The 24,936-nt window shown below is 36.7% G+C and overlaps 1 protein-coding gene and 2 long non-coding RNA genes across 3 annotated transcripts in view; 2 read left to right on the forward strand and 1 right to left on the reverse strand.

Moving 5' to 3' along the window:
- LOC121424236 (fibrillin-2-like) overlaps nucleotides 1-24,936 on the reverse strand; it is a 53,671-nt gene that overhangs the window by 22,792 nt on the left and 5,943 nt on the right. Inside the window, exons 3-5 of the mRNA XM_041619842.1 lie at nucleotides 7,544-8,122; nucleotides 5,537-5,821; nucleotides 4,484-4,714 (exon numbers count right to left, since the gene is read on the reverse strand). Of these exons, the coding sequence (XP_041475776.1) occupies nucleotides 4,484-4,714; nucleotides 5,537-5,821; nucleotides 7,544-8,122 (1,095 nt within the window). The remainder of the gene's footprint in view (nucleotides 1-4,483; nucleotides 4,715-5,536; nucleotides 5,822-7,543; nucleotides 8,123-24,936) is intronic.
- Nucleotides 9,342-23,264, forward strand: LOC121424017. Its single transcript, XR_005971329.1, has 5 exons — nucleotides 9,342-9,698; nucleotides 11,115-11,292; nucleotides 18,912-19,068; nucleotides 20,806-20,931; nucleotides 22,461-23,264. It is a non-coding gene; the product is annotated as an uncharacterized LOC121424017 (long non-coding RNA).
- Nucleotides 11,583-18,905, forward strand: LOC121424018. Its single transcript, XR_005971330.1, has 3 exons — nucleotides 11,583-11,682; nucleotides 14,143-14,144; nucleotides 18,662-18,905. It is a non-coding gene; the product is annotated as an uncharacterized LOC121424018 (long non-coding RNA).

A 24,936-nucleotide genomic window follows, 5' to 3' on the forward strand; every position in this document is an offset into this window, starting at 1 on the left:
AGTTGTTCACAAGTGACATCACACATCTTTGTTACATTGCCAATTTGAGGATTTCCATAGCATTAGTGATCTAATATTCAAATGCTCGTAAATTTCTCATTATTTGTCTGATTTTTCTCAAACTTTTGTTGATCTGTTTCTTTGATTTTTCTGTTTTCACACAAGCTATCTTGTTCCAAAGTTTTATTCTCCTTTAATGTTTATGACTTTAATATATTTCAACCATTTCTAAATATATTTTCCTCAAATGAACCAAGTCTTCCACTTCTGAACCTTGTGTTTCAAGTCAATCCAATTTTGGGAAAGTGTATATTGGGTTAAAAGATCTTAAATGTGCTCAAATAAATATAGCTAATAAATGATACACACAAATGAATTTCTCCTCCTTGAAATCTTAAAAATACTGAACGAAAATATACTACGCCAATGGTACAGTAGTATATTTTGACAAAACAATCATAGACAATGTGACCTATAGTAGTCGAGTATTGTCAAAAATTAAAATATTACACAAGTGTAGTTGTAATTGGATGCATTTTTTTTCAATTAGAATTTAAATAAGGCATGTTTCTGGCTGTTAGGATTTAAATTTAAATCTAGCACTCTCTTTTATGTTTATAGTTTTATTTAAAATCGCCATTTGAAACTGGTGAGGAAGCTTATATCCTGAAATTTTCAGCTCATTCTATGCTTGAGAAGGTAATATTCTATTTTGATCGGGCACCTGATCAAATTGAAATATTATGTAAAATCAGTGAATTTATCCGATAAACACATTTTAGTTTACATTTTTTTTTACAACAACCGTTTTGGGCACATGCATAGATATAATGTCATACTGCAATGGACTAGTGCCATTCACTTTTGGGGATCAACCTAGACTAAAGATAGGCTTTAATAAATATAATTAGGTGGTCTGTCTATGACAGATCACCTCTTAATTTCGTCAGAATTTTCTTATTTATTTATTTATTTATTTATTTTTACGGATTTTCTTGTCGCCAAGTTATCTCAAAATGGACTTGCTCAATTTCGTTGAATTTCATGTCATCTATAGGATCTGTCATGGACACGTGCAGTGAAGCTTTTCAAGGTCATCAGGTCATGATGACGTCATCTAGGCGCCATTTTGTAAAATCACATTATCAATCACATCTCCATTATCAATTATCAAAAATCAATCAAATTTACATCACATCAACTTCAGGTCAAGGGTCATCAGGTCATGTCATTAAAGGTCACCTAGAGGTCACGACGGGCGCGTACGCGCGCGTCAAAATTTCAAAATGCTCAAAATCACTTTTTGACCGAACGAGAGTACGTTTTAGGTCATTCTAAGCATTTCAAAAATTTGCGCGCGCGCACGCATGCGTGCGCGTTTCCGCGCGTAACGCCATAACGAAACGCAGAAACACCGTTTTTTTTTACATCATTTCATTGATAATAAAATTCTGAACAATTTGATACCTTGATCAACCTTCTACGACCATTAATAACGAAATTAAAACACGTTAAAGTTTGCAGCACGTGTGCGCGCGAGCTCTCACTACAGGCCATATATGGGCAAAAACATGCCTATTGTAAATTCACTGTAGCTCTTTAAATAGTCCGTTGACCCCCAATTTTTTTTTCATATATCGATAGAGTATGAGTTGTAGATTTGATTTCATGTCACCATTGTCCCTCAATTTGATCATGACGTCATCAAAATGGCGCCTAAACTAAAAATTTCATTTTTTCAAAAATGACGTCATCAAATTTATGCAAATTTGGTTGTAACTTCTCGAATATAGATCGTTTTTCGCCCAGATTTCGATATGTTGTAGTTTAGAATGTACTCTTTCTCGTCAGTTAACATAAATTTTCGTTTTGAGAAACGCATCATTGCGTAAAACAGCATTGAAAAGAGGCATGTCATTTTTCCTCATTTTGCGTGTAATCTCTATGGGACATGACTTTTTCTCAAAACTAGATTCGACATTCCTCTATTTCGTGAGCCATATCTCCATTTTTTCTTGTCAGTTTTCTTTAAGCTTTTAGTATGTTGTAGCTGAGATTCTGCGCTATCGCAAGTGTGCCCTTGATTTTTTGATCAGATGCCGGGATCATGCCCGTATTTCACTTGCAAAATTGGACTTGTAATTCTCAAGATTGCTTACGTGTATTCTCTATGGGGAATATCGTGGCTCAATGGATAACGCATTTGACTTGCTTTCTCGAGGGCGGAGGTTCGAGTCCTGGGGTGAACAAGATGATTTTTTTTTTCAATTTTTTTTTCTTTTTGCCACCTCTTACATGATCCTTTATGATAATTAAAAGGCATAAAAGTTTAAATTTAGCAAGATAAAACAGATTATAATTGCTTTTTTCATATCACATGTATTTTACGTGTAATCTCTATGGGACATGACTTTTTCTCAAAACTAGATTCGACATTCCTCTATTTCGTGAGCCATATCTCCATTTCTTCTTGTCAGTTTTCCCTGAATTTTTAGTATGTTGTAGCCGAGATTCTAAGCTTTCGAAAATATGCCCTCTATTTTTTGATCAGATGCCGGGATCATGCCCGTATTTCGCTTGCAAAATTGGAATTGTAATTCTCAAATTTGCTTACGTGTAATCTCTATGGGGAATATGCTAGCTCAATGGATAACGCATTTGACGTGTTCGTCCGTATTGCTGACGTGTAGGTCCGTGTTGCTGACGTGGTGGTCCGTGTAGCTGACGTGTAGGTCCGTGTTGCTGACGTATTGGTCCGTGTTGACGACGTGCTCTGCCGGCATGATCCATGTAGATCCGTGTGAAGCTGCCGTGTTGATGCCGTGTTCACAGTCATCTGGGGCAAAACTATCCCGGACCTCCCCGGATCATGCCGGCATTGCCGTGTTGATCCGTGAGGTATAATCATCTATCTTGTATGTATCTGTTTGAAGATGTATGTCTGACGATTGTCATCACCACATCAATAATCATATTTAGTAATGGTCAAAACTTATTCTTAGGATGTCTACGATCAAGATTATCAATGATATCTAAATGATTTATTTCATACACCAGCCGACACTGAATGACAAATCATGACAGACCACCTAATTCGTCCGCATGACGAATTAAATTCTACAGTGCGTATCAAAAAAAACGGGACAGATTTGAAAAGTCTATAACATTTTAGTTTCAAATTATTATGTTTATATTTTGGTGTTAATAGGTGCTCTAAGGTCTTGTCTTTCAAATGCTATCAAAAAATTTAGTTTCGTTCATGCTTGAGCGAACACGGGACGTTTTTGTTGGGGGTTCAAAAAGAGGCTTGCGCCAGAATTGCAGAATATAAGTGATATGATGTTCGGACTTCTTGCTAATTAGCAGACTTCCTCTTAACCTTTTCATTAGCTTTGCCATAATTTTCAAATCATGCGGTCAAAATTCATTTTCAGATCTATTTATTTGCTTGAATTATTCTTTTATTTCTTTTTAATATGCTCTCTGTTAGCTTTGAATATTCCTTCTTCAAGCTAAAATAATTTTTTTTTCAACCGAATTATGGGAGAGCATGGATTTTTTTTCAAATCCTTTCATTATGTGCTACAAAGGTTATGGTGCCTTTTGAATAAAGCCACACAGATGGGCGGGCACTAGTGTGGGCCCCTCAATTAAAAAAAATCATGACCAAGAAAAAAAGTGGACAGGAAATAAGGAAAGATAGAAAGTAAAATATGATATCATTTTCTGAATATTATGTCAAAATCTATCGCAAAATTTGATATTGTATTTAAAAAAAGTGGGAATATTTGCGTGCTCACTTCGCTCGCTCAAAACTTTTTAATACATTTTACCCGATCTGCCATATCTAGCTCCCTCAAAATTGACTCAATACACCATTGTCATTGAAAACATGAATCCCTTCCTGTGTTTTCTGTCAAGCAATTAAACTTGGTCAAGGAATTAATGACCCCTTGAAAAATATATTCATGTCTTTTAAAGGTATTTTGTTTCACATAATAAAACGATTTGAATAATCACAAGTTTTCCCAATTAATAATTAAAATCTTCTTGCGTGGGTTGACAAAAACAATCTTCTTTTCTCAGTTACTTATGAAGTAAAATTAAAAGGTAAGAGAAGTTTAAATGAAAAAAAAAATAATTCAATTAAATAAATAACTTTGTAAATGAAGTTTGACAGCATAATTCGAAAATTGTGGCACAGATAATGAAAAGGTCAAGAGGAAGACTCCTGATTAGCAAGAAGTCTGATCATTGTATTGCACATATTCTGCAATTCTGGCGCAAGCCTCTTTTTGAACCCCCAACAAAAACGTCCCGTGTTCGCTCAAGCATGAATAAAATTTATTTTTTTAAATTGTATTTCAAAGATAAGACCTTAGAGCATCTATTAACACCAAAATATAGACATCAATATTTGAAACAAAAATTTTATAGATTTTTCAAATCTGTCCCGTTTTTTTTGATACGCACTGTAGTTTACCTTGGTTCTGGCATGGATCACTGATGCACTCGTCAAACTCATCAATCTCACAATTGGATCCTCTGGTGCCGGTTACACAAACACACTGATACGCCCTGATAAGATCCACACAGGTTGCACCATTCTGACAAGGGTTACTGCTGCACTGATTGCCATCTTCCTCACAGTTAATACCACTGAATCCATCAACGCAGTCACAGCTGTATCCATTCAATTCATCTCTGCATTCACCTAAATGACAGTGAAGAAATATAATTGAATGATGATAGAGAATACTTAAAAAGCACATAATAAGTTGGTCAACTGCTCTCTATGTACTTGATGGTCATAATAATGGCAAAATGATCAAGGTAATAATAACTAAGGCCAAAATAATAGAAACATTAAAGAAAATCATAAAAAGTAGTGGAAACAGCACTAATACTTGTAATACTGCGACTACTCCTACTGAAGATGATGATAAGGGTGGTGATCAATGATGATGGAACATAATGATCATGGTGATGATAATGATGATGATGATAATGTCAATGATGACGATAATGATGACGATGATTATGTCAATGATGACGATAATGATGATGACAATAAAAGTGGTGATAAATGGTGGTTATGATTATTTACCTGGTAAATTTAATTTGTTCAATACCCATTCTCAACATTTTAATTTATGGATAAAAAGACGACTAATAAAAATAAAGACAAAAGCGGAGAGAAAATAATATTAATATACAGTTCTTGTATAGCACATATCACATTATGAAGAATGTCTCTATGTGCTTCCAAAGGACTTGAATATTATTACCCCAGCTGTAGCTTCACAGCCGTAATTACCAAGATTACAACGCATTTCAAGGAATAAATTCCTGCCAGGTACCCATTCACCTCACCTGGGATGAGTGCAGCACAATGTGGATGAGTTACTTGCTGAAAGAAACTACGCCATGGCTGGGATTTGAACCCACGACCCTCTGTTTCAAAGTGCGGAGACTTATCCACTGGGCCACAACGCTCCGCAAAATTTTTGTATCATGAAGAATACAATTTTCTTACCTCCGTTCTTGCAGGGTATGCTGTCGCACTCGTCGATTTCAGTCTCACAATTCTCACCAGTGTAACCACTAACACAGTTACACTGATACGTTGCTATACCATCTATACAGGTTGCTCCATTCACACATGGGTCAGGATTGCATTCATTGATCTCAAAGGAACATAATGTACCAAAGAAACCAGGAGAACAAACACATGTGAACGAATCAATGTTGTCTTGACATTCAGACCCATTCTCACATGGATCACTGGAACACTCATTAATATTAGTCTCACATCTTCGACCTGTGTCAAAGGAGGAATAAGAGAGATAGAGAACAAGCATATTAATCAATACGATACAAGAGCTAAAAATCCATAATTAATTGTTCGAAATAGACATGAAATGAAAAACTCCGAAAATTTGCTTTGCCCAATTGATCGTGGGCTCGGCAGCCACTGTGCAGCGCCAGATCGACAAGGCTCTATCCCTGTAATCGTTGAACGCCAAACAGGGTAGCAGCAACTCCCATCTTTTAACGTCTTTTGGTCTGACGCAGCCGAGGTTTGAACCCCCGAGCTTCCGGTTGTGAGATGGACGCTCTACCAACTGATCCAACACACCGGTGCAAAAAACCTGTAATATAGACTTAACACATAAAATAGAATTTGTAAGCTTTTATAATCAATGATAATAAATATATATAAAATATATAACATATACTTTTACACGGAATTTCTAATGACTAAAGCAAATTAATACCAGTTTTGTTACGAGTATCAGTATATAATTTTTGGTAAAAATATTATCACGAGGCTGAAATTTCAAGAAAATAATGCAGATTTTATCTACAGCTGCAAGGTTTGAAATTTGAATGAACTCAAATCTACATTCCATGTAATATTAAACAATCATTAAAAAATCAGTAATCCATGATAACTAGTGATTAAAGCAAGAATTATCACTTGTATAATCCACTTCATGTATACTCTTTGAATGATAACAAGAACATCACATTTTACCCTCATGATACAATGAAAATGTCTTGTACCCACTGCAGTTTAAAATGTCATCCCATGTACAGTAATGATCCCATGAATATGATTGTCTTTGTTCTTTATTTTTGTATAATGAATCCATATTATATTTAACTCGTCCATAACTGCAGCATGAACAAGAAACATCCAATTTAAAAATCTTTCACTTTCCCCATCTCGATCCAAATAGCAAATCCTCACTGCACAGACTGATGGGTGTGTTAACAGCAGCAGATGTTGCTATTTATTGAGTAAACAATGCTCATAAATTGGTTATAAGCTGGAAATCAGAACTGTACTCAGATTTGTTTTAAAATAGGAAAAAAGAGCAGCTGGACTTTGATTGAATATACATTTACAGAGTGACTGAGATTGCTCATTTTGCAAAACTCTTCCTTAGTATCGTAATGAAAGTCCATTAAGAAGGGTCTGCAATTTAGAAAAAATATACTTAATGAGATTTAGTTAAAATTTTCTATCGGTTTATTTTGAAACATTACAAAAAATTTATTAATCATAACAAAACTGGAGTGATGGTAGAAAATGATGTAATCTAGGGGTTATATTTTATTTCACTAAATCTATTAATTTTCCATCGTAATTGATTATGCTAATTTATGCAAAAAATTCGAAGTTTATGTAATTCTGTAAAGAAAGCCACTGAACAATATAAATGTTTTGGTTCAGAGACTCTTTTTTTTGAGCAAAGGTAAAAATTGGTATCAAAATATTTTCTCATTTATTTCATTGTTTTTAAAAACTACAGGTATTTCCTTGTTTTTTTTTTCATTCTTTAGTTGCTTTTCCAATGGAAACTGTCATCAACAATGTTTAAATCACGAACAATATGAAATTACTCGAGTTTTATCATTTTGAAGAAATTTGCACTTAATTATGCAATTCATCAAAATATTTTTTTTGTTTGGATGGACTCCCCCTTTCAACAAACATTATCCTAAGCCATTCACAAATGATGTGTTCAGACAATACCTTCAAATCCATCTGAACAGCTACACACTGCCATAACACCAATCTGTATACATGTTGCTCCATTCTGGCAATCAAGCACCTCACACGTTGTGCTCCCTGATGTTGTAGACAACGTTGCAGTAGATGAATCCACCAATGTTGTCTGAGCCGTGGATTGAGCAGATGTTTGCTGTGTGGTAGGAGTAGGAGCCTGTGTTGTGACCTGTGGCAAGATTGTTGTTGGTGTATTCTGCATAGTGGACGTGGGAGAGGTTGTAGATTGCGACGGTGGGGTAGAACTTTGAGTTGTTGCCCTCGTGGTTTCAATCAACTCAATAGTTGTAGACTGGCGTGTTGTCACTGCTTCCGTTGTAGCAATAACTGTTGTTTGTGGAAGCAGTGTTGTGGCTTCCTCTGTCTGCAATGTTGTGGTTTGCGTGGTAGACTCTGTTGTTGGCTGGGTGGTGACAACAATCTCGCATTGGTCACCGCGTGTGCTTGATGGGCAATCACAATTATAATAGGCAACCTTACTGCTTGTTCTATCCACTGATGTGCATGTGCCTCCATTCATGCATGGGTTACTATCACAAGCAGAAACTAAGAATAAAAGAGAAAATGACATTTTTATGAAATATACAGTAACAATCAAACAGTCATTAGTCCACACTGATCCGATTATTTCAACACTTTTGGGATAAGAAAACTAAGGGGGAGGGTTACAAAGAATGTAAATTGAATTTCAGAAGGTCAGGCTCATAGAATTTAATAATGGATGAAGACCAGGGTTGTAATAAAAAACTTTTTTTATAAAACATACCACAAAAAGTAACAAATAGAACGTTTTTTGTTTTAAAACATTTTCAATTGTTGAACTTTTTTTCAAATGAATGATGCTATTTTCTGTAAATCAATTAAACTATACAGAATGATATAAGCTCTTGATGTTTTAAAGACATTTTTGGAGCAAGTAAGAGATGCCTACAATTTTAGTTACTTAATTCCAACAGAAAAATTCATATTCTCTCTGAAATTACTAAATTATAGAAATTGAATGCCTACAAAAAAGGCATGTACATGTACAAGTAAAAGTAATCCAAAGGTATTTTTGGTCTTGTTTATCGGGGGGGGGGGGTGGAAGAAGAATTTGCAATATTTTTCCAAAGTTATCATGCGGAAACTAACTCGCATATTTAATGAGCTGTGACCTTTGACCTGCAGACTCTGAATTCGAACTTAGCCTGTAGTTTGGTGTCATCTACCTACACACCCAAATTTATAAAAAGCTGTTGATATTTCATAAGTTATCATGCGGAAACCAACTCGCATATTTAATGAGCTGTGACCTTTGACCTGCAGACTCCAAATTTGAACTTAGCCTGCATTTTTGTGTCGTCTACCGTCACACCCAAAAATTAAAATATTTGTCGAGTTATTGCGCGGAAACCAAGTGGGGGGACGGATGGATGGACAGGGGCACACTTAATGCCACCTCTGGACTTCGTCTGCGGGGGCATAAAAACAAACATATAAAGTTGCTATTTACCTAGAATATTCAGCACCAAGAAAAATTAGAAAGACTATATGTAAATGCTGATAGAAAAAGAATAATAAAAACAAATGTAAGCCTTTTATTTCATGCCAGCAACAAGTAAATAGTAAATTTGTGTGTGTGTATTTGGGTAAGATTCAATGACATTTGCAACATCGAAAATTGCTCTGCTACGATTTACACACTCATCAAATTTCTAACTACTACCCTGGATTTAAAACTATACCCTTAACCTAACATGTAATCCTAATTGCAACCCTACACAGTAAAAACGCTGTACAAAATATCGCTGTATAAGAGGTGCTGTATAATTTTTTGAACAGCACATGTTTAAGCTTTGATAAATATCGGTATAAAACACGGCGAATTGACCTGTTTAAGGTCCGTAGACAGAAGGCTTGAACAGGGGGTTGTACAAGATACCGGCACATGTAAAGCGCATGCGTACGCGTGCGCAGTGCTATGCTAGTGGTCGGAAGATGGCGTTGAGTATGTTCGACTCGGAGACTGCTGCAGTGCACTGGAAAAATCGTGTTTAATCTCCGTTTTAGAAAAAGAAAGATTTGGGGGTGACAAACCTGCTTCAGGAGTGGGACTTCCCACATTTAGTTCCAATCTTTAGAGGTAAATTCAGTGCTTGATTTCGAGTGAATGTTCATGAATAATCTCAAAAGTCAATGCATTGTTACCGTTGTTGCAGTGCTTTTATTGTGTGTGCATGTACGTGTGTAACTCTATATGATGGTCGCCAAGTCAGAAATATAGGCCTATGATTTTATTGGAAAAACCTCGGCTCGGCCGGCAGTCATTTTGAGAAAATGGTGCCCCAGTCTGCGCACCCATTCACTTTTGCACGTGATTTGGAGATTTTGATGAGAAAGGCTGCATTTTGAGGCTGTCATAAGAAATACCCAAATTTCATTATTTTTCCACCTTTGTGAGTCGGATTTTGCAATAAATATCTGTCTATGCATTAGATGTGTAAAGTTTGCATTACGTATCTTATAGATTCTACTAGAATTGCGCAGATACGCATGTGCGCAGACTATGGTACCTTGAGCGAAGTTCGTGCAGGATCCACTCCACTTAATTACCACTAGGGCCTACACCATGCTCCACTTACACGAACTTCGAGACCATGAACTCGATCTGGGGACCGTTTCATCAACATTTTTGTCTGACAAGTTGTCAGATCTGACATCTTTCCGTGATTCGGATTGGCTGAGAGGCACTGTTTCTATAGTAACTGTCGGATAAAATGGGACTTGTCAGATAAAACGTCCGACAAGTCCTTTCATGAAACGCTCCCCTGATATTCTGAGTGACAAAATGAAAAGGTGGGATTTTATGGGGGTGAAATATGAAATTCATGCAACATCACGATCTTTACACAAAGTTTCACTTCTTTCCATGCTTCTATTAGTATTAGTCTCAAAATTGGTGATTTGAATTATAGCCTACATGAACTGTGATGAAGATCCTCACACATAAATAATTCACTGCCGATGATCGCATGCGGATGCGATATGCGCGAGGTACCGGGTCCGGTACAAGCTCGGACCGGGCCGTCCTCAAGCACATAGCCTACGTGTAATGTAGGCCTGGCTAGATCTATTTCTAGTCAACTTTATTCAATTTTGTACGTCTACATATGTGTATGTTAAACCCCATTAAAATCTAGGTCTATACTATAGGTCCAAACCTAGATCTAAATCCTGGCCTAGCTTGGCCAATAGTCCCTTATTATTGGCCAGCCTAGCGAGGACAGGCCTACATGCAAATAGCAACAGATCTAAATGTTACATTGTAATTGCAGATGTATGTACAGTTTGTGAATGATCAGAAACTAATTTTGAATCTGAGATACAGGAATTACATTTAGGTTGACTTCATGTAAATTCCCCACTGTGCACAGGGGAATTTTTATTGAGAATTTCTACAATTTATCCACTTATTCCATCCGTTCTCTATAGAATAGTCAGATAACTTGTGTAATAATTAATGTTACTATTCTTGATCTTTGATTCATGTTTATCACAGTTAAATGTTGCAGAAGATGAGCACCAAGAAGACACCTACTGGATGCAATATTACTCATCACCTGACAACATTGTTGTTAATGTGACGAACCTCGGTACCGAGATATGAGTTGACTAGAGGAAACCCGCGACCAAGCACAGCAGAAATTCTTGACAAATATCTACAGCTTTTGGGAATGGTAAAATAACTTGATTACTTAGTGCAGTGGATTCGCATTATGAAAAAAAATAATTTAATTGTTCGAAGTTGAACGAAGCATTTTTGGTTATGAATTTCCAAAATTATTCTCTTTCTTGCTTTAGAATATAGTGCAAGATCATAGGATCACTTACTCTGCCTCAGTGTTAAAAATTCAGTTGCATCTTAGTTGTCATAATTCTATGATTAGTGGAAAAGTTGTTCTGAAATCCGATTGGAAAGATTAAGTTATGTCTTCTTCCCATGAATGTCAATCTCTGGCGGGGGGGGGGGGGGATATTAATTTCCCCACCTAACTCCCCCCCCTCATTTTGCAAATACTAAGTATTTTTCTCCAGTGGTTAATTACTCCAATAGTGATCAATATTTTGTTACATATATGAATAATTGTAAAAGAATTTTAAAAGGCAATTACATTTATCTATTAGTTATTTCCCTTTAAGGATAGCCAAGAATTGTAAAGAACATTCCAGGATGTCTTTTTATTATGCAGGCCTTGCCTATTTAAAGGCCAAGGAGTTTTATTGTTGAATAAGGAAAAGCCAAACAATAGAATTGTATTGGTAGTGGAAATGAATAGGCTTAGGTATTTTGTTTACACTGTTGATTTCAATGAGGTCATTCAAGAGTGTTCTGGATTTTGACTGCTCCTGAAAGGAGAAAGTTCTTTTGGAAGACAATTCTAGAAGCTTGTAGATTAGTCGAAATTTGAGAATGATCTAGAACACTTGTAATTAGTATAAAAGCTGCAGATTTTTCAAGATGATCATCATATCATATTAGATCACTTTGATCATCACATCATATGAGAGCAGGAGATCACATCACATCATATGAGATCACTTCACCAGATCAGATCAGAGCAGTTTATGCATCAATGAACTGTTTGCAGTTATTTTGAGAAATTATCAGTTCTCATCGAGATCATCAACCTGTTCAATGAACACGCTTCAACCCATGGATTGCTGAAATTGACTGTTAATCATCATCAACATCGTCTTCACGGACATTTCAACTCGTTGCAGTGACTCTTATTATTCATCGGACTTCAACATCAGTTTCATCATCGCCATCATTGTGAATTTTCGCCAGTCAACTGGGATTTTATCATTTGGATTATTACTTGGATATAGTATCATCACTTCGGGATTTTACATCGGACACTTCAAGAGATTTATGTAAGATCATTATTTGTTTTATTTATGTATAATTATTTCCTGTAATAAAAAAAGGAAAATTTAAACTTTATATTTTAAAATCTAATTGTTATTTGTTGCAGTATCGTAACAAATAATTTTGGGGGCTTGTCCGGGAAACGAAAATCAAATTTGTACAAGCCAAGGCAATTTTGGGAAACGAAAACCAAATTTGTACAAGCCAATTTGAAACTAAAAACAGTTTTTCAGGAAGCGAAAGCCAATTGTGAGACGAAAGTCAGTTTGAAACAAAAACCAATTTGAATTGAAAACATTTTGGAAATTTTTGGAAAGTTCTAGAATATACTGTACTGTGTTATTACTTGCTTGTATTTGTGTATATTCACTATGGCTACATTTGATGTTGAAGAATTTCTTGCAATGACAGAATTGTCATATGATCATTTGAAGTCACTGAAGAAAGATGATTTGATAACAGTTTGTGATCATTTGGGTGTATCTCTAGCCCCAGGTTTAAAGAAGGCAGAGATAATTGACTTGTTAGCTAGTCACATGAAGCTTACAGAGGAGCCTGAAACTTCTATCAATATGTCAGAGGATGCTCAGATCCAACTGGCAAACATTGAATTGGAAAAGGAAAGAATCAAAGAAAACCTTGAAATGGAGAAAATAAACATTGAAAAGGAGAGAATGAGATTGGAGTACCAGTTAAAGTTGAAAGAAATGGAGTTAGCTCATGCAAATACTAACTCTGTTAAAGATAAACCTCCCCAAGGCTTTGATGTGGCGAAAAACATTCGCCTTGTGCCAAAATTTGATGAAGAGGGAGTTGATACATATTTTGTGTCATTTGAAAAAGTGGCCAAGAGACTGAATTGGCCCGAGGAATACTGGACTCTTCTCCTCCAAAGTGTTTTCGTTGGAAAGGCTGCAAAAGTCTATTCTTCACTCTCTGAAACGCAATCATATGACTATGCTACAGTAAAAGAAACAATTCTCAATGCATATGAGTTAGTACCAGAAGCGTACAGACATAAATTTAGGAACATGCAAAGACAATCAGGCCAGACTTATGTTGAATTTGCTAGGGAACAAGAAATGATGTTCGATAAGTGGTACAGATCACTGAAAGTTGACAAAGATTTTGTTCACCTTAGGGAAGTTGTCCTCCTAGAAGAATTCAAAAAGAGTCTTCCTTTTGGCATTAAATCTCACTTAAATGACCATAGAGTTACTGAAGTCAGTAAAGCAGCCATAGTAGCTGATGAATTTGAGGTCACACATAAAGGTAGTGGAGATAGGCCTCCTTTCAAGAATTATTGGAAAAAGAAAGGTAAAGGGTCATTTGAATCCCACAATAAACCTAGTGAGGGAAAATATGCAAGCAAGGATAAAGACGCTAACAAGAATCAGGCTAGTGGGGGCACAGAATCAACCAAAAGGTCTGAGAGTCGTAGTTCCAAAATTTGTACTCATTGTCATAAATCGGGACATTTGAAAGAATCATGTTGGAAATTGGTTGGAATGCCAACCAAAACTAAGAAAGACATGGGTTTTGTCAAGCAAACAAGTGTTCCCTCGATGGAGTTTGTTCCATCAGAGCCCAATCAAGATGTTGAGAGTGTTTCTCTGGTATTTGCTGATAAAGTCAAACAGGTTGATGAAACTTTTAGAAGTTTTTTGCATGATGGTGAAGTATCCCCTTGTTCGACTGGTGCTGCTGGTAGATCAGTGGTGATCCTTAGGGATACAGGGGCTGCACAGTCGCTGATGGTGCCAGGTGATTCGGCTCTTCCTCTGGAGAATTCAGAGAATGCCAACGTCTTAGTTCAAGGTATTGGCCCAAATTTCATGTCGGTTCCTTTGCATAAGGTCGACTTAAAGTGTGACCTAGTTAGTGGTCCTGTGACTGTTGGTGTCGTTCCAGAATTACCCATGAAAGGTGTTGATTTCTTGTTAGGTAACGACTTGGCTGGAGATAAAGTTGTTGCATCTCCAGTGGTTTCGGAGAAGCCCGTTGAGGTAGCTGAAACTGAATTGTTGCAGGAAGATTTTCCAGGGATTTTCCCGGATTGTGTTGTTACTAGGTCTCAGACTCGTAGAGCTGAAAAGGATGATGCGGAATCTGCTGATGTAGAGGAGAGTACTGATGTCTGGTTAGCTGAAACCTTTTTCAAGGATTTGAATGGGGATAGTGTTGAAGGCTCTGTTGCTAACAATGATAGTTTGTTTAGTAAATCCTCCCTTGTACAGGCACAACAGGCAGACCCAGAATTAAAAAGCTTGTCACAAAAAGCATGTTCTGAGGCTGAGGCTGATAAGGTTCCTGAGTGTTTTTATGTCAAAGATGACATTTTGATGAGGAAATGGAGACCTCCCCGGAGACCAGCTGATGAAGATTGGTGTATAATTCACCAGGTTGTAGTTCCTCCTTGTTACCGCACAGATATTCTGAAAATGGCTCATGAGTTACCTATGGCAGGTCATGTCGGTATTCGGAAGACAGAAGATAGAATTATGAGGCATTTCTATTGGCCTAAGATGCACAAAGATGTTGTGCATTTCTGTAAGACATGTCACACATGTCAGATTATTGGTAAGGCACAGCCTTCTATCAAGCCTGCTCCATTGATACCCATTCCTGCATTTGATGAACCTTTTACTAGGGTTCTTGTTGATTGTGTCGGACCCTTACCCAGAACGAGGTCGGGTCACAGATTTCTCCTGACGATTATGGACTTGTCTACACGGTTTCCAGAGGCGATACCTTTGAGGAGTATCACTGCAAAGACAGTGGTGCAGGCGTTAGTGCAGTTTTTCACTAGGTACGGTCTGCCGAAGGAAATTCAATCTGATCAAGGGTCAAATTTCATGTCAGGAATATTTCAGCAAGTTATGAAGGAGTTGGGAATAAAGCAGATTAAGTCTTCTGCTTATCACCCACAGTCCCAAGGAGCGTTAGAACGCTATCATCAGACTTTGAAGACCATGATTAGGGCTTATTGTGAAGACTATCCCGATGACTGGGATAAAGGGATCTCATTCCTACTATTTGCAACTAGGGATTCCCCGAATGAGTCCACAGGTTTCAGTCCATTTGAATTGGTCTATGGTCATGAGGTTAGGGGTCCTCTAAAGCTTATCAAAGAGAGGTTTATGGTTCAGGATGATGATGTAAACCTTCTAGACTATGTGTCAAAGTTTAGAGAAAGGCTCTCAAAAGCTTGTGATGTGGCTAAGGAACACTTGAAAGAGTCGCAGGGAAAAATGAAAGCTCAAGCTGACAAAAATGCAAAAGAGCGAAGTTTCAAGCCTGGAGACAAAGTATTAGTGTTGTTGCCTTTGCAAGGTGAGCCCTTGAAAGCTAGGTTTAGTGGTCCCTACATAGTCAAAAAGAAATTGAATGATGTCAACTATGTGATCAGTACCCCTGATCGAAGAAAGTCTCAAAGAGTTTGTCATGTAAACATGTTGAAAGAATACTTTGAGCGAGAGGCTAGTCAGCCAATAGGTACAACACAGGTCAAAGAAGAAGAAAAACATGTAAATGTACATGAAGAATGCTATGAAAAGACAGATAATGAATTGTCTTATACAGATGTATCTAAGAACGAACCATGTGGTGTAAAGTTGTCTAACTCAGAGATGTTAGGAAACATGGATGAGGCATTAAAACACCTGCCTGAAGATCAAAGAAATGATATATCTGGCCTGTTAAGAGAATATGAGAATGTATGTAAAGACAAACCAGGTCGTACACCTTTAACTGTACATGATGTAGACGTAGGTGATGTAAGACCTATCAAACAGAATCCTTATAGGCTCAATCCAAGCAAGTTGGAAATGGTGAATAAGGAAATACAGTTTATGTTAGATAATGACATAATCGAACCGAGTCAGAGTAGTTGGAGTTCTCCCATTGTAATGGTTCCAAAGCCAGACGGCTCTCAGAGATTTTGCATTGATTACCGGAAGGTAAATGCAGTAACTAAGACTGACTCGTATCCAATTCCTAGGTTAGAAGATTGTATTGATAGGGTTGGAAATTCTGCCTATATCACAAAGATAGACTTGCTTAAAGGATATTGGCAAGTGCCACTGACTGACCGAGCCAAAGAGATATCAGCCTTTGTCACACCTGAAGGCTTATTTCAATGCAAAGTCATGCCTTTTGGAATGAAAAATGCACCAGCAACCTTCCAAAGGTTGACAAATCAAGTGATTGCCGGACTTGACAATTGTGTCGTATACATAGACGACATCCTAGTATACAGTGATACTTGGAATGATCATCTGAATCATTTGCGAGCACTGTTTGACAGGCTGGACAAAGCCAATCTAGTAGTGAATCTGATGAAGAGTGAATTTGCCAAGGCAAAAGTCACATATCTTGGTCATGTGGTTGGTCAAGGGCAAGTGCTACCAAGAGAAGCCAAGATACAAGCTATCTTAGACTTCCCAATTCCCACAACTAAGAAAGAATTGCTCAGATTCTTAGGTATGAGTGGCTTCTACAGGAAATTTGTTCCAAATTTCAGTACAGTGGTTAGTCCTCTGACAAACCTGCTGAAGGCAAAAGTGAAGTATGTTTGGTCTGACGAATGTCAAAGATCGTTTGAGAAATTAAAGGCCATTTTGGTGAATGAGCCTGTTTTGGCACCTCCAAACTTCACAAAGCCGTTCAAAGTAGCCATTGATGCATGTGATGTTGGAGTAGGAGCAGTATTGCTCCAAGAAGATGAAGAAGGCATCGAAAAACCAGTGTGCTACTTCTCTAAGAAACTCAATCGGTTTCAAAAGAAATACTCAACTATTGAAAAAGAGGCCCTGAGTCTCGTACTAGCCCTTCAGCAGTTTGAGGTGTATCTAACCAATGGAGAGATTACAGTCTATACAGATCACAATCCTCTTGTGTTTTTGGAGAAATTCAAAACAAAGAATCAAAGACTGTACAGATGGAGCCTAATGCTCCAACCATTCCCTTTGAAAATTGTACACATAAAGGGAAAGAATAATGTAATTGCTGATGCTCTATCAAGAGTATAAAAAGTGAAATTATTCATGATTTTGACCAAGTGTGTCATTGGAAGAAAACATTTTTGATGTTCATTTATTTTAACATGTTCATTAAGTACTATATCTTTGTACACGATAACTGTAAACAATTTATCAAGATGAGTTTGAACAGTTAAAAGAAAAAGTAATCTTAAAGAAACCTTTACTACGGTAAAGCTTTCTTTTCCCTGGTGGGGGAGGTGTTACATATATGAATAATTGTAAAAGAATTTTAAAAGGCAATTACATTTATCTATTAGTTATTTCCCTTTAAGGATAGCCAAGAATTGTAAAGAACATTCCAGGATGTCTTTTTATTATGCAGGCCTTGCCTATTTAAAGGCCAAGGAGTTTTATTGTTGAATAAGGAAAAGCCAAACAATAGAATTGTATTGGTAGTGGAAATGAATAGGCTTAGGTATTTTGTTTACACTGTTGATTTCAATGAGGTCATTCAAGAGTGTTCTGGATTTTGACTGCTCCTGAAAGGAGAAAGTTCTTTTGGAAGACACTTCTAGAAGCTTGTAGATTAGTCGAAATTTGAGAATGATCTAGAACACTTGTAATTAGTATAAAAGCTGCAGATTTTTCAAGATGATCATCATATCATATTAGATCACTTTGATCATCACATCATATGAGAGCAGGAGATCACATCACATCATATGAGATCACTTCACCAGATCAGATCAGAGCAGTTTATGCATCAATGAACTGTTTGCAGTTATTTTGAGAAATTATCAGTTCTCATCGAGATCATCAACATCATCAACCTGTTCAATGAACACGCTTCAACCCATGGATTGCTGAAATTGACTGTTAATCATCATCAACATCGTCTTCACGGACATTTCAACTCGTTGCAGTGACTCTTATTATTCATCGGACTTCAACATCAGTTTCATCATCGCCATCATTGTGAATTTTCGCCAGTCAACTGGGATTTTATCATTTGGATTATTACTTGGATATAGTATCATCACTTCGGGATTTTACATCGGACACTTCAAGAGATTTATGTAAGATCATTATTTGTTTTATTTATGTATAATTATTTCCTGTAATAAAAAAAGGAAAATTTAAACTTTATATTTTAAAATCTAATTGTTATTTGTTGCAGTATCGTAACAATTTTAGAAAATGTGATAAATGGTTAGAAATAGAAAGGTCAATGTCAAAGCTCACTAGACTTTACTTGATTTGTGCAGTGTGTGCATGTGACCTAGGGTTTTTGTTACAAACATTGATAAGTTTTATTTTTTATTTAATGAGCAATATTTAGCATGACTTTAATTACAATGTACCGGTAATGTATGAAAACATGGTATTGCTGGTAATTGTATTATGTGTTATACAGCTTATATATAAATACTTATTTCATTTTCAGATTGATCAAGACTTTGATTTAACAATTGATGCAGCTCCTGGTGCCCTTTTCACAATGTGGCCAAAGTTGTCCAGGCAGACTTTGGAATTTGCGGAGAAGATTAATCCAGGGTATAGAAAGATCCTAGGGGCTGGAGTGGACCAGAAAATGACGCAGAGTAAGTTTTAGTCTTATAGTTATACTCAATTCAAACTTACAGTAGCAGTGCGAAGACTTTTACAAAGCTGCATCAATTAGCATTTAAACTGCAAAAGAGGATATTTCCTCTCCAGGTGTGTAAGAATAACAATGCTTACAATTTAAAGTGAAATCAGTGTTCTTATGTACACCGAATCCTGTCCAACATAATTAGTATAGTTAATGGACCTCATCGAAACAAGCAAGTGATGTTCTACAGTAACATACACCAATTCAGAGTAATGATTTCTGAAGAGGAAGTAACACAGACCCCTTTTTTTTACTATCGTGTTGCACAAGCCATTAAAGAGAGATAATTGACTCTCAACATAATACCAGCTGAACATTGCGCACAGCATTATCAGCATTATTCACCATTATTGCATTATTTTGTAGGGGGGGGGGCACTCAGTATATAATGCATAGTGGGTATGTGCAGCGGAGGGGACCCCCATTTTTACACTCAAATTTCCGTTCCAAGGCATAGCATTTTTAGCCTATTAAGAAAAAGAACAAAGAAAGCCACTCCAAGGCATATTATTTTCTTCTCGTGAAAAAGGAATCCGCTCCAAAGCTTCGCATATTTTCTGTTATGCCGTTGCGATCGATCTGCTACAATGAGTCGTAATTTTGAAAAAGCAGCCGCTGCAATGAACGCTGTCTGACCATTGCCTCTGTGCTAGCGCACCCGCCGCCCATGCTGCCGGTCTAGCTGCATGCACGTATGCCCGTTCCATAGGGATGCATGAAGGCACTCACATGCAGGCGACTCGTTCCAAGGACCCCCGATTTCACAAACATTTGTAGTTCTGAAGCCCGTTCCGAGGACCCTCTTTACAATTAGCCCACTCCAAGGCCCCCGTTTTTTGTCTCGCCCGCGGCACACCCCCACCAATTTTTGGGTCGAGTGCCCCCCCCCCCCCCGGATTGTGTAGCAGTAATGCATTGCAGGAATTTCAAATGGGAACACTGACAAAACTTGAATAACTTTGTACTCAAGGCTTTTAATCAAACTTGGAGAGAAGCATGGTTATATGCAAATTTATTTCAATTTTACCAAACATGAGGGTCACCTCATGGGTCAGGCTGATGATGAGCATGGGTCAAAGTTAAGCCTATTAGGGCAAGTTTTGTATTACAGCTCATAATGTTTGATCCATGTACAGTGTATGCCCATTTTTTTTACCAAACTTGGATGGTAGATGTCCCCGGGGAGGGGGGGGGGGGTTAAAGGTCACCTCCAGGTCAAATGTTACAGCAGGGGTTGAAGAACTTTTGGAGCTCATTGTTAGGATTTTGGTTTGTTTGTTTGTTTAAATTTCTATCATCACTCATAAATTGTTACCAATCTAAGAGAGATGATGTTCTTCAGAGATTTGAAGGTCACCTCCAGTTCCAAGGTCACAGGCAGGGGTCAACAAGCCTTTTGAATATAAAATGATTTTGTTGTATATTTATGGGTGATACACATTTTGGCTGAAATCACCATGGTGAATCCCTTTATTACCTTCAATCCTTATAATATCTCAATTATATACTTGTACCCATTCCACTTGTAAGATTGAATCTCACTTGCAGGCAAACACATTTAGTTTGAAAATGCTGATATCTCCTCACCTTCATCTTTCTTTCCTATTTTCTTTGCTCCCATTCTTATTTTGTTTTCCCTTCCTTCACCGGTCACTTCTTTGCTCAAACCGTATTTTCATTTATACAGGTCAACAATGAAGAAAATTTGGCTTTCAGTACTTCCTGGGATTTTGATCGGCAGAACGAAAGGGGAACGAGGCAAATTAAATGTGCCGTACTTCAAAGTCTTGAATCTTTCATCAATCTCCAATTAGTAAGTATTGATTATCATCTTACTTTTTCAAAGTTTTTATTTATATATTTATTTATTTTTTGGCCAATTTAGGTTAAAGCTCTGATTTTCCTGAACAATATTAGAACGTTACTGTTGGCAATCTTTGAGAGCACTTAGGTTTGACTGTAGCGCATGCTCACTTGACCAAGGCAAGTATCAAAGTGCTTAAGTTGCTTACCCAAAAAGGTAAAAAAAAAATTTAATGTGGGCAAGTAAAATTTTGACCCCAACATTGAAATCTGTTCAGGGCAGCTATCTGACTGTATTTGTTCTATCTAATAATCCTGATACTAAATTAAGTATCTCAATTCTGTAGCGCAAATCATAACAACGGAATAAGTTCACACAATGACTTAGTCAATACCTATTCTGCATGTATGTCATGGTTGTTGGATGTCTATGCAAAACTGCACATCTTGCGAAGACTTGAAATCTCCTTAAATGCAGTTCTCTAAACTCAGAAAAATACCTCCTATGGTTTTACCTCAATAATGTAAATAAGATCAACGCTGATTCATGTTATTTATTTTGTGGGGGGAAGCAATAGAAGTCCTTCTTAAAGGGATGGTCCGGGCTGAAAATATTTATAGAGTAGAATTCACTGAGCAAACTGCCAAAAATTTCATCAAATTGGATAACAAAGTTATTGAATTTTAAAGTTTAGCAATATTTTGTGAAAATAGTCGTCATGAATATTCATTAAGTGGGCTAATGACGTCACATCTCCACTTGTTCTTTTGTATTTTATTGTATGAAAATAGGTTTATTCAATTTTTTTCCTCCAAGAACTAGAAAAATTGGATTGACATTTCATTTAGTGCATTAGATATTGATTGCTGCAACTTATTTCATTATAAAGGAGACATACATTGTATTATTCACACAAGTATGAAATAATGAAAAAATATGGTTTTATGTAATAACATAAGAAAACGGAAAGTGGAGATGTGACATCATCAGCCCACCTAATGAATATTCATGACGACTGTTTTCACAAAATATTGCTAAACTTCAATAACTTTATTATTTGTTATCCGATTTTGATGAAATTTTCGGCATTTTGTTCAGTGAATTCTACTCTATATGTATTTAAGACATGAATATTTTCAGCTTTTGACCATCCCTTTGAAGATATTGGCTAACAATACCACAATTAAAAAATCTGAGCCGCATGATTTCCCATGCTGAAAATCGTAAGTTGACCAGGTTCACTTGCCCATTTCATTATACATGATGGCCCAAAAAGAATAGAACAATTTAGATCTTTAATTTCAGTGATATAGCCAAAGTGTCATTGTATTGGATATTTCTTATTTTTTTGGTAGAATGATGTAATTGTCATGTTTTGTGAACCCTTGTCATTATGATTTTCGAAATATCATGTATTTCCCACTCCTGTATTACCAACCCTGCTCTTAGTATGTAAGGTATAATACAGATTATCCAACTAGATGTCTGTGTGATTGGTCTTCTACCCCCTTCGATTCTTTGTTTTGCACTTTATTTAGGAAGGAGCATGAAGAAAAAGAAGATGAACAGGAATTGACAATGGCGCGTTCCATACCTGGGAGTGATTGCACAGTGGCACCCTTGGACCTAATTTCACCCTGACATCAAGTTGGTTTTAAGGAGAACCATGAGAGAAATTAATAAATTAAAGTTTGCCGAATATCAAAGAATAACAGAGTTATGAGGCTTCAAAGTTTTAAATTTGTGACATGACATGCGAGCAGATCCCAATATGTCAATCATGTAATATAAATTCCATAAATTGCCATTTTTTAATGGTTTTCATGATAATTAAATGGGTTTTTATCAGAAGCTTGTATGAAATAATGTTTCTGATAACATTGAATCCACAGGTAAAATCATTTTCCAATTTCCCTAGAAAAGGCACTTGTATAGAATTGATATCACATAAAATATGGGGAGCTGCTCGCATGTGAAGTCACAAATTTAAAACTTCATAACTGTTGGTGGATTTTCACCAACTAACATGCAATGTCAGGATGAACCTTGCCTTTAAACCTTATATTGGCAGCCTTTCATTGACATTTACATACAGTATTTTAGGTTTTGTGAGCAAGTATATGAAAAAGGTGCTAATTAACACCTACTTCCCCTTCTTAACCCTAAACAGGCCGGGGGGGGGTTAAAACAACCTTCCCCCAACATTTTCTGCGATCATTCCTCCGCGGGAGATTAGTTGACCCTGCCACTCTCAGAGTTTATACTAAGTCTCGCGCATCTTTTGAGACCAAATTTACGATGCCCAGGTACGTTGTCCCGAAATTATGCAACATTTCGTAAGTTCATGTCTGACCAAAAATTATTCCAAAACGTGATTTCGTCCACAAAGTCAATGCAAATTGAGTTTTCTCATCTTATTCATAAAGCTATGATTTTTACTTTAAACAGCAGAAGTCAATTGATTTTAGCATAATTATATGCTTCAAACAGGCTGTGCTATAATATAAATCTGGTGAAAAAAAGGTTGAAAAACAAAGAAATTCCTAAAACAATAAAATACATAAGAAATTGATTTCCAAACTGAAGTTTTTTTCAATTGCGATTGTTAAGAATGCTACAAAGAATATTTTTACCAAAAATTAGCATTCTGGGAGCTTTATGATATGAAGTGAATTAGAGCAAAAAAATATGATTTACCCATAAATTAATTCATATAAAATAATATCATTATTTGGAAAATTTTACCATACAGCCTTGTAGATTACATCGCACACTACCAGCGTGCAAATTGCTCGCGTGATCGGCAGGGGGGGGCACTTCCATTCACGAGTGGATACCATGCGCGACCATGGGGTCTCGAAAAGCACCCTAAACACGTAATTTCCATATTCGGAACATGCACCCCTTAACAAGTATTGGCGTGTGAAACCCTACCCTTAACAACTATTGGAAACAAAACGATACTCTTGGCAAATATTCCCTGAAATGAACCCCTAAACAAGTACAGGAATGTTTTATTGTTACGGGTCCTTCGGTTGTCTGCTTTACCTTAGTTGGTTTGGTACGACCCCATCTTCTACTCTACGTGCAAATCAGACTCTAAACACGAAGTGTTAAGGCAAAAAGGACATCCTTTATGAAACATTTTTATTTTGTTTTATCGTCCCCGCAAATTTGACCCTAAACACGTGATTTTCCTAGCGAAATAGATACCCTTTTTTCATTATATTTGTGTTTTTTACACCATTATCACGTTACGTACGCAACGTGCCATGTCGTTAAAAAGACATCCTTTTTACCTGTTTTTTAGGTCGCGCATGGTATCCACTCGTCAATGTAAGTGGCTCCCGGGGCACCCCCCCCCCACAGAGCAGCCAAAAAAGCCTGGTCTAGTTGGGGTTAAGAGGAGTGCTCGTTTGTTATTCTATTGATCACATGTAAATATTTTTAGGTCAAATGGCATTTTTTATGACGGTTGGCTAATTTAAAGAGTTGTTTGAATAATTTCACCTTTTGGTGCAGAAGAACAGTTCGTTATCTTTGTTGTAAGAACTTTAAGTCCAGTACACATCATCTTTCCAGATTTCATGCAAATACAAGAAAGAATTTTCTAAGGCATGTCTGATACATTTAGATGACAATCTTTATTCCAACTTGTTGTGCCAGGATAAATTTGACTCATTTCGATACTTTCTCAATGCTAATTATGAATGTTCCATCGTTGAATTTATTTAAAGGTCAAGTCCACCTCAGAAAAATGTTGATTTGAATCAATAAAGAAAAATTAGACAAGCACAATGCTGAAAATTTCATCAAAATCAGATGTAAAATAGGAAAATTATGACACTTCAAAGTTTCGCTTATTTTCAACAAAATAGTTATATGAACGAGCCAGTAAAATCCAAATGAGAGAGTCGATGATGTCACTCACTATTTCTTTTGTTTTTATTGTTTGAATTATACAATATGTCAATTTTTACGAATTAGGACCTCCTTGCCTGAAGCACAAAATGT

This window comes from Lytechinus variegatus, chromosome 11, assembly GCF_018143015.1.
Source record: "Lytechinus variegatus isolate NC3 chromosome 11, Lvar_3.0, whole genome shotgun sequence".
NCBI classification, from domain to species: domain Eukaryota; kingdom Metazoa; phylum Echinodermata; class Echinoidea; order Temnopleuroida; family Toxopneustidae; genus Lytechinus; species Lytechinus variegatus.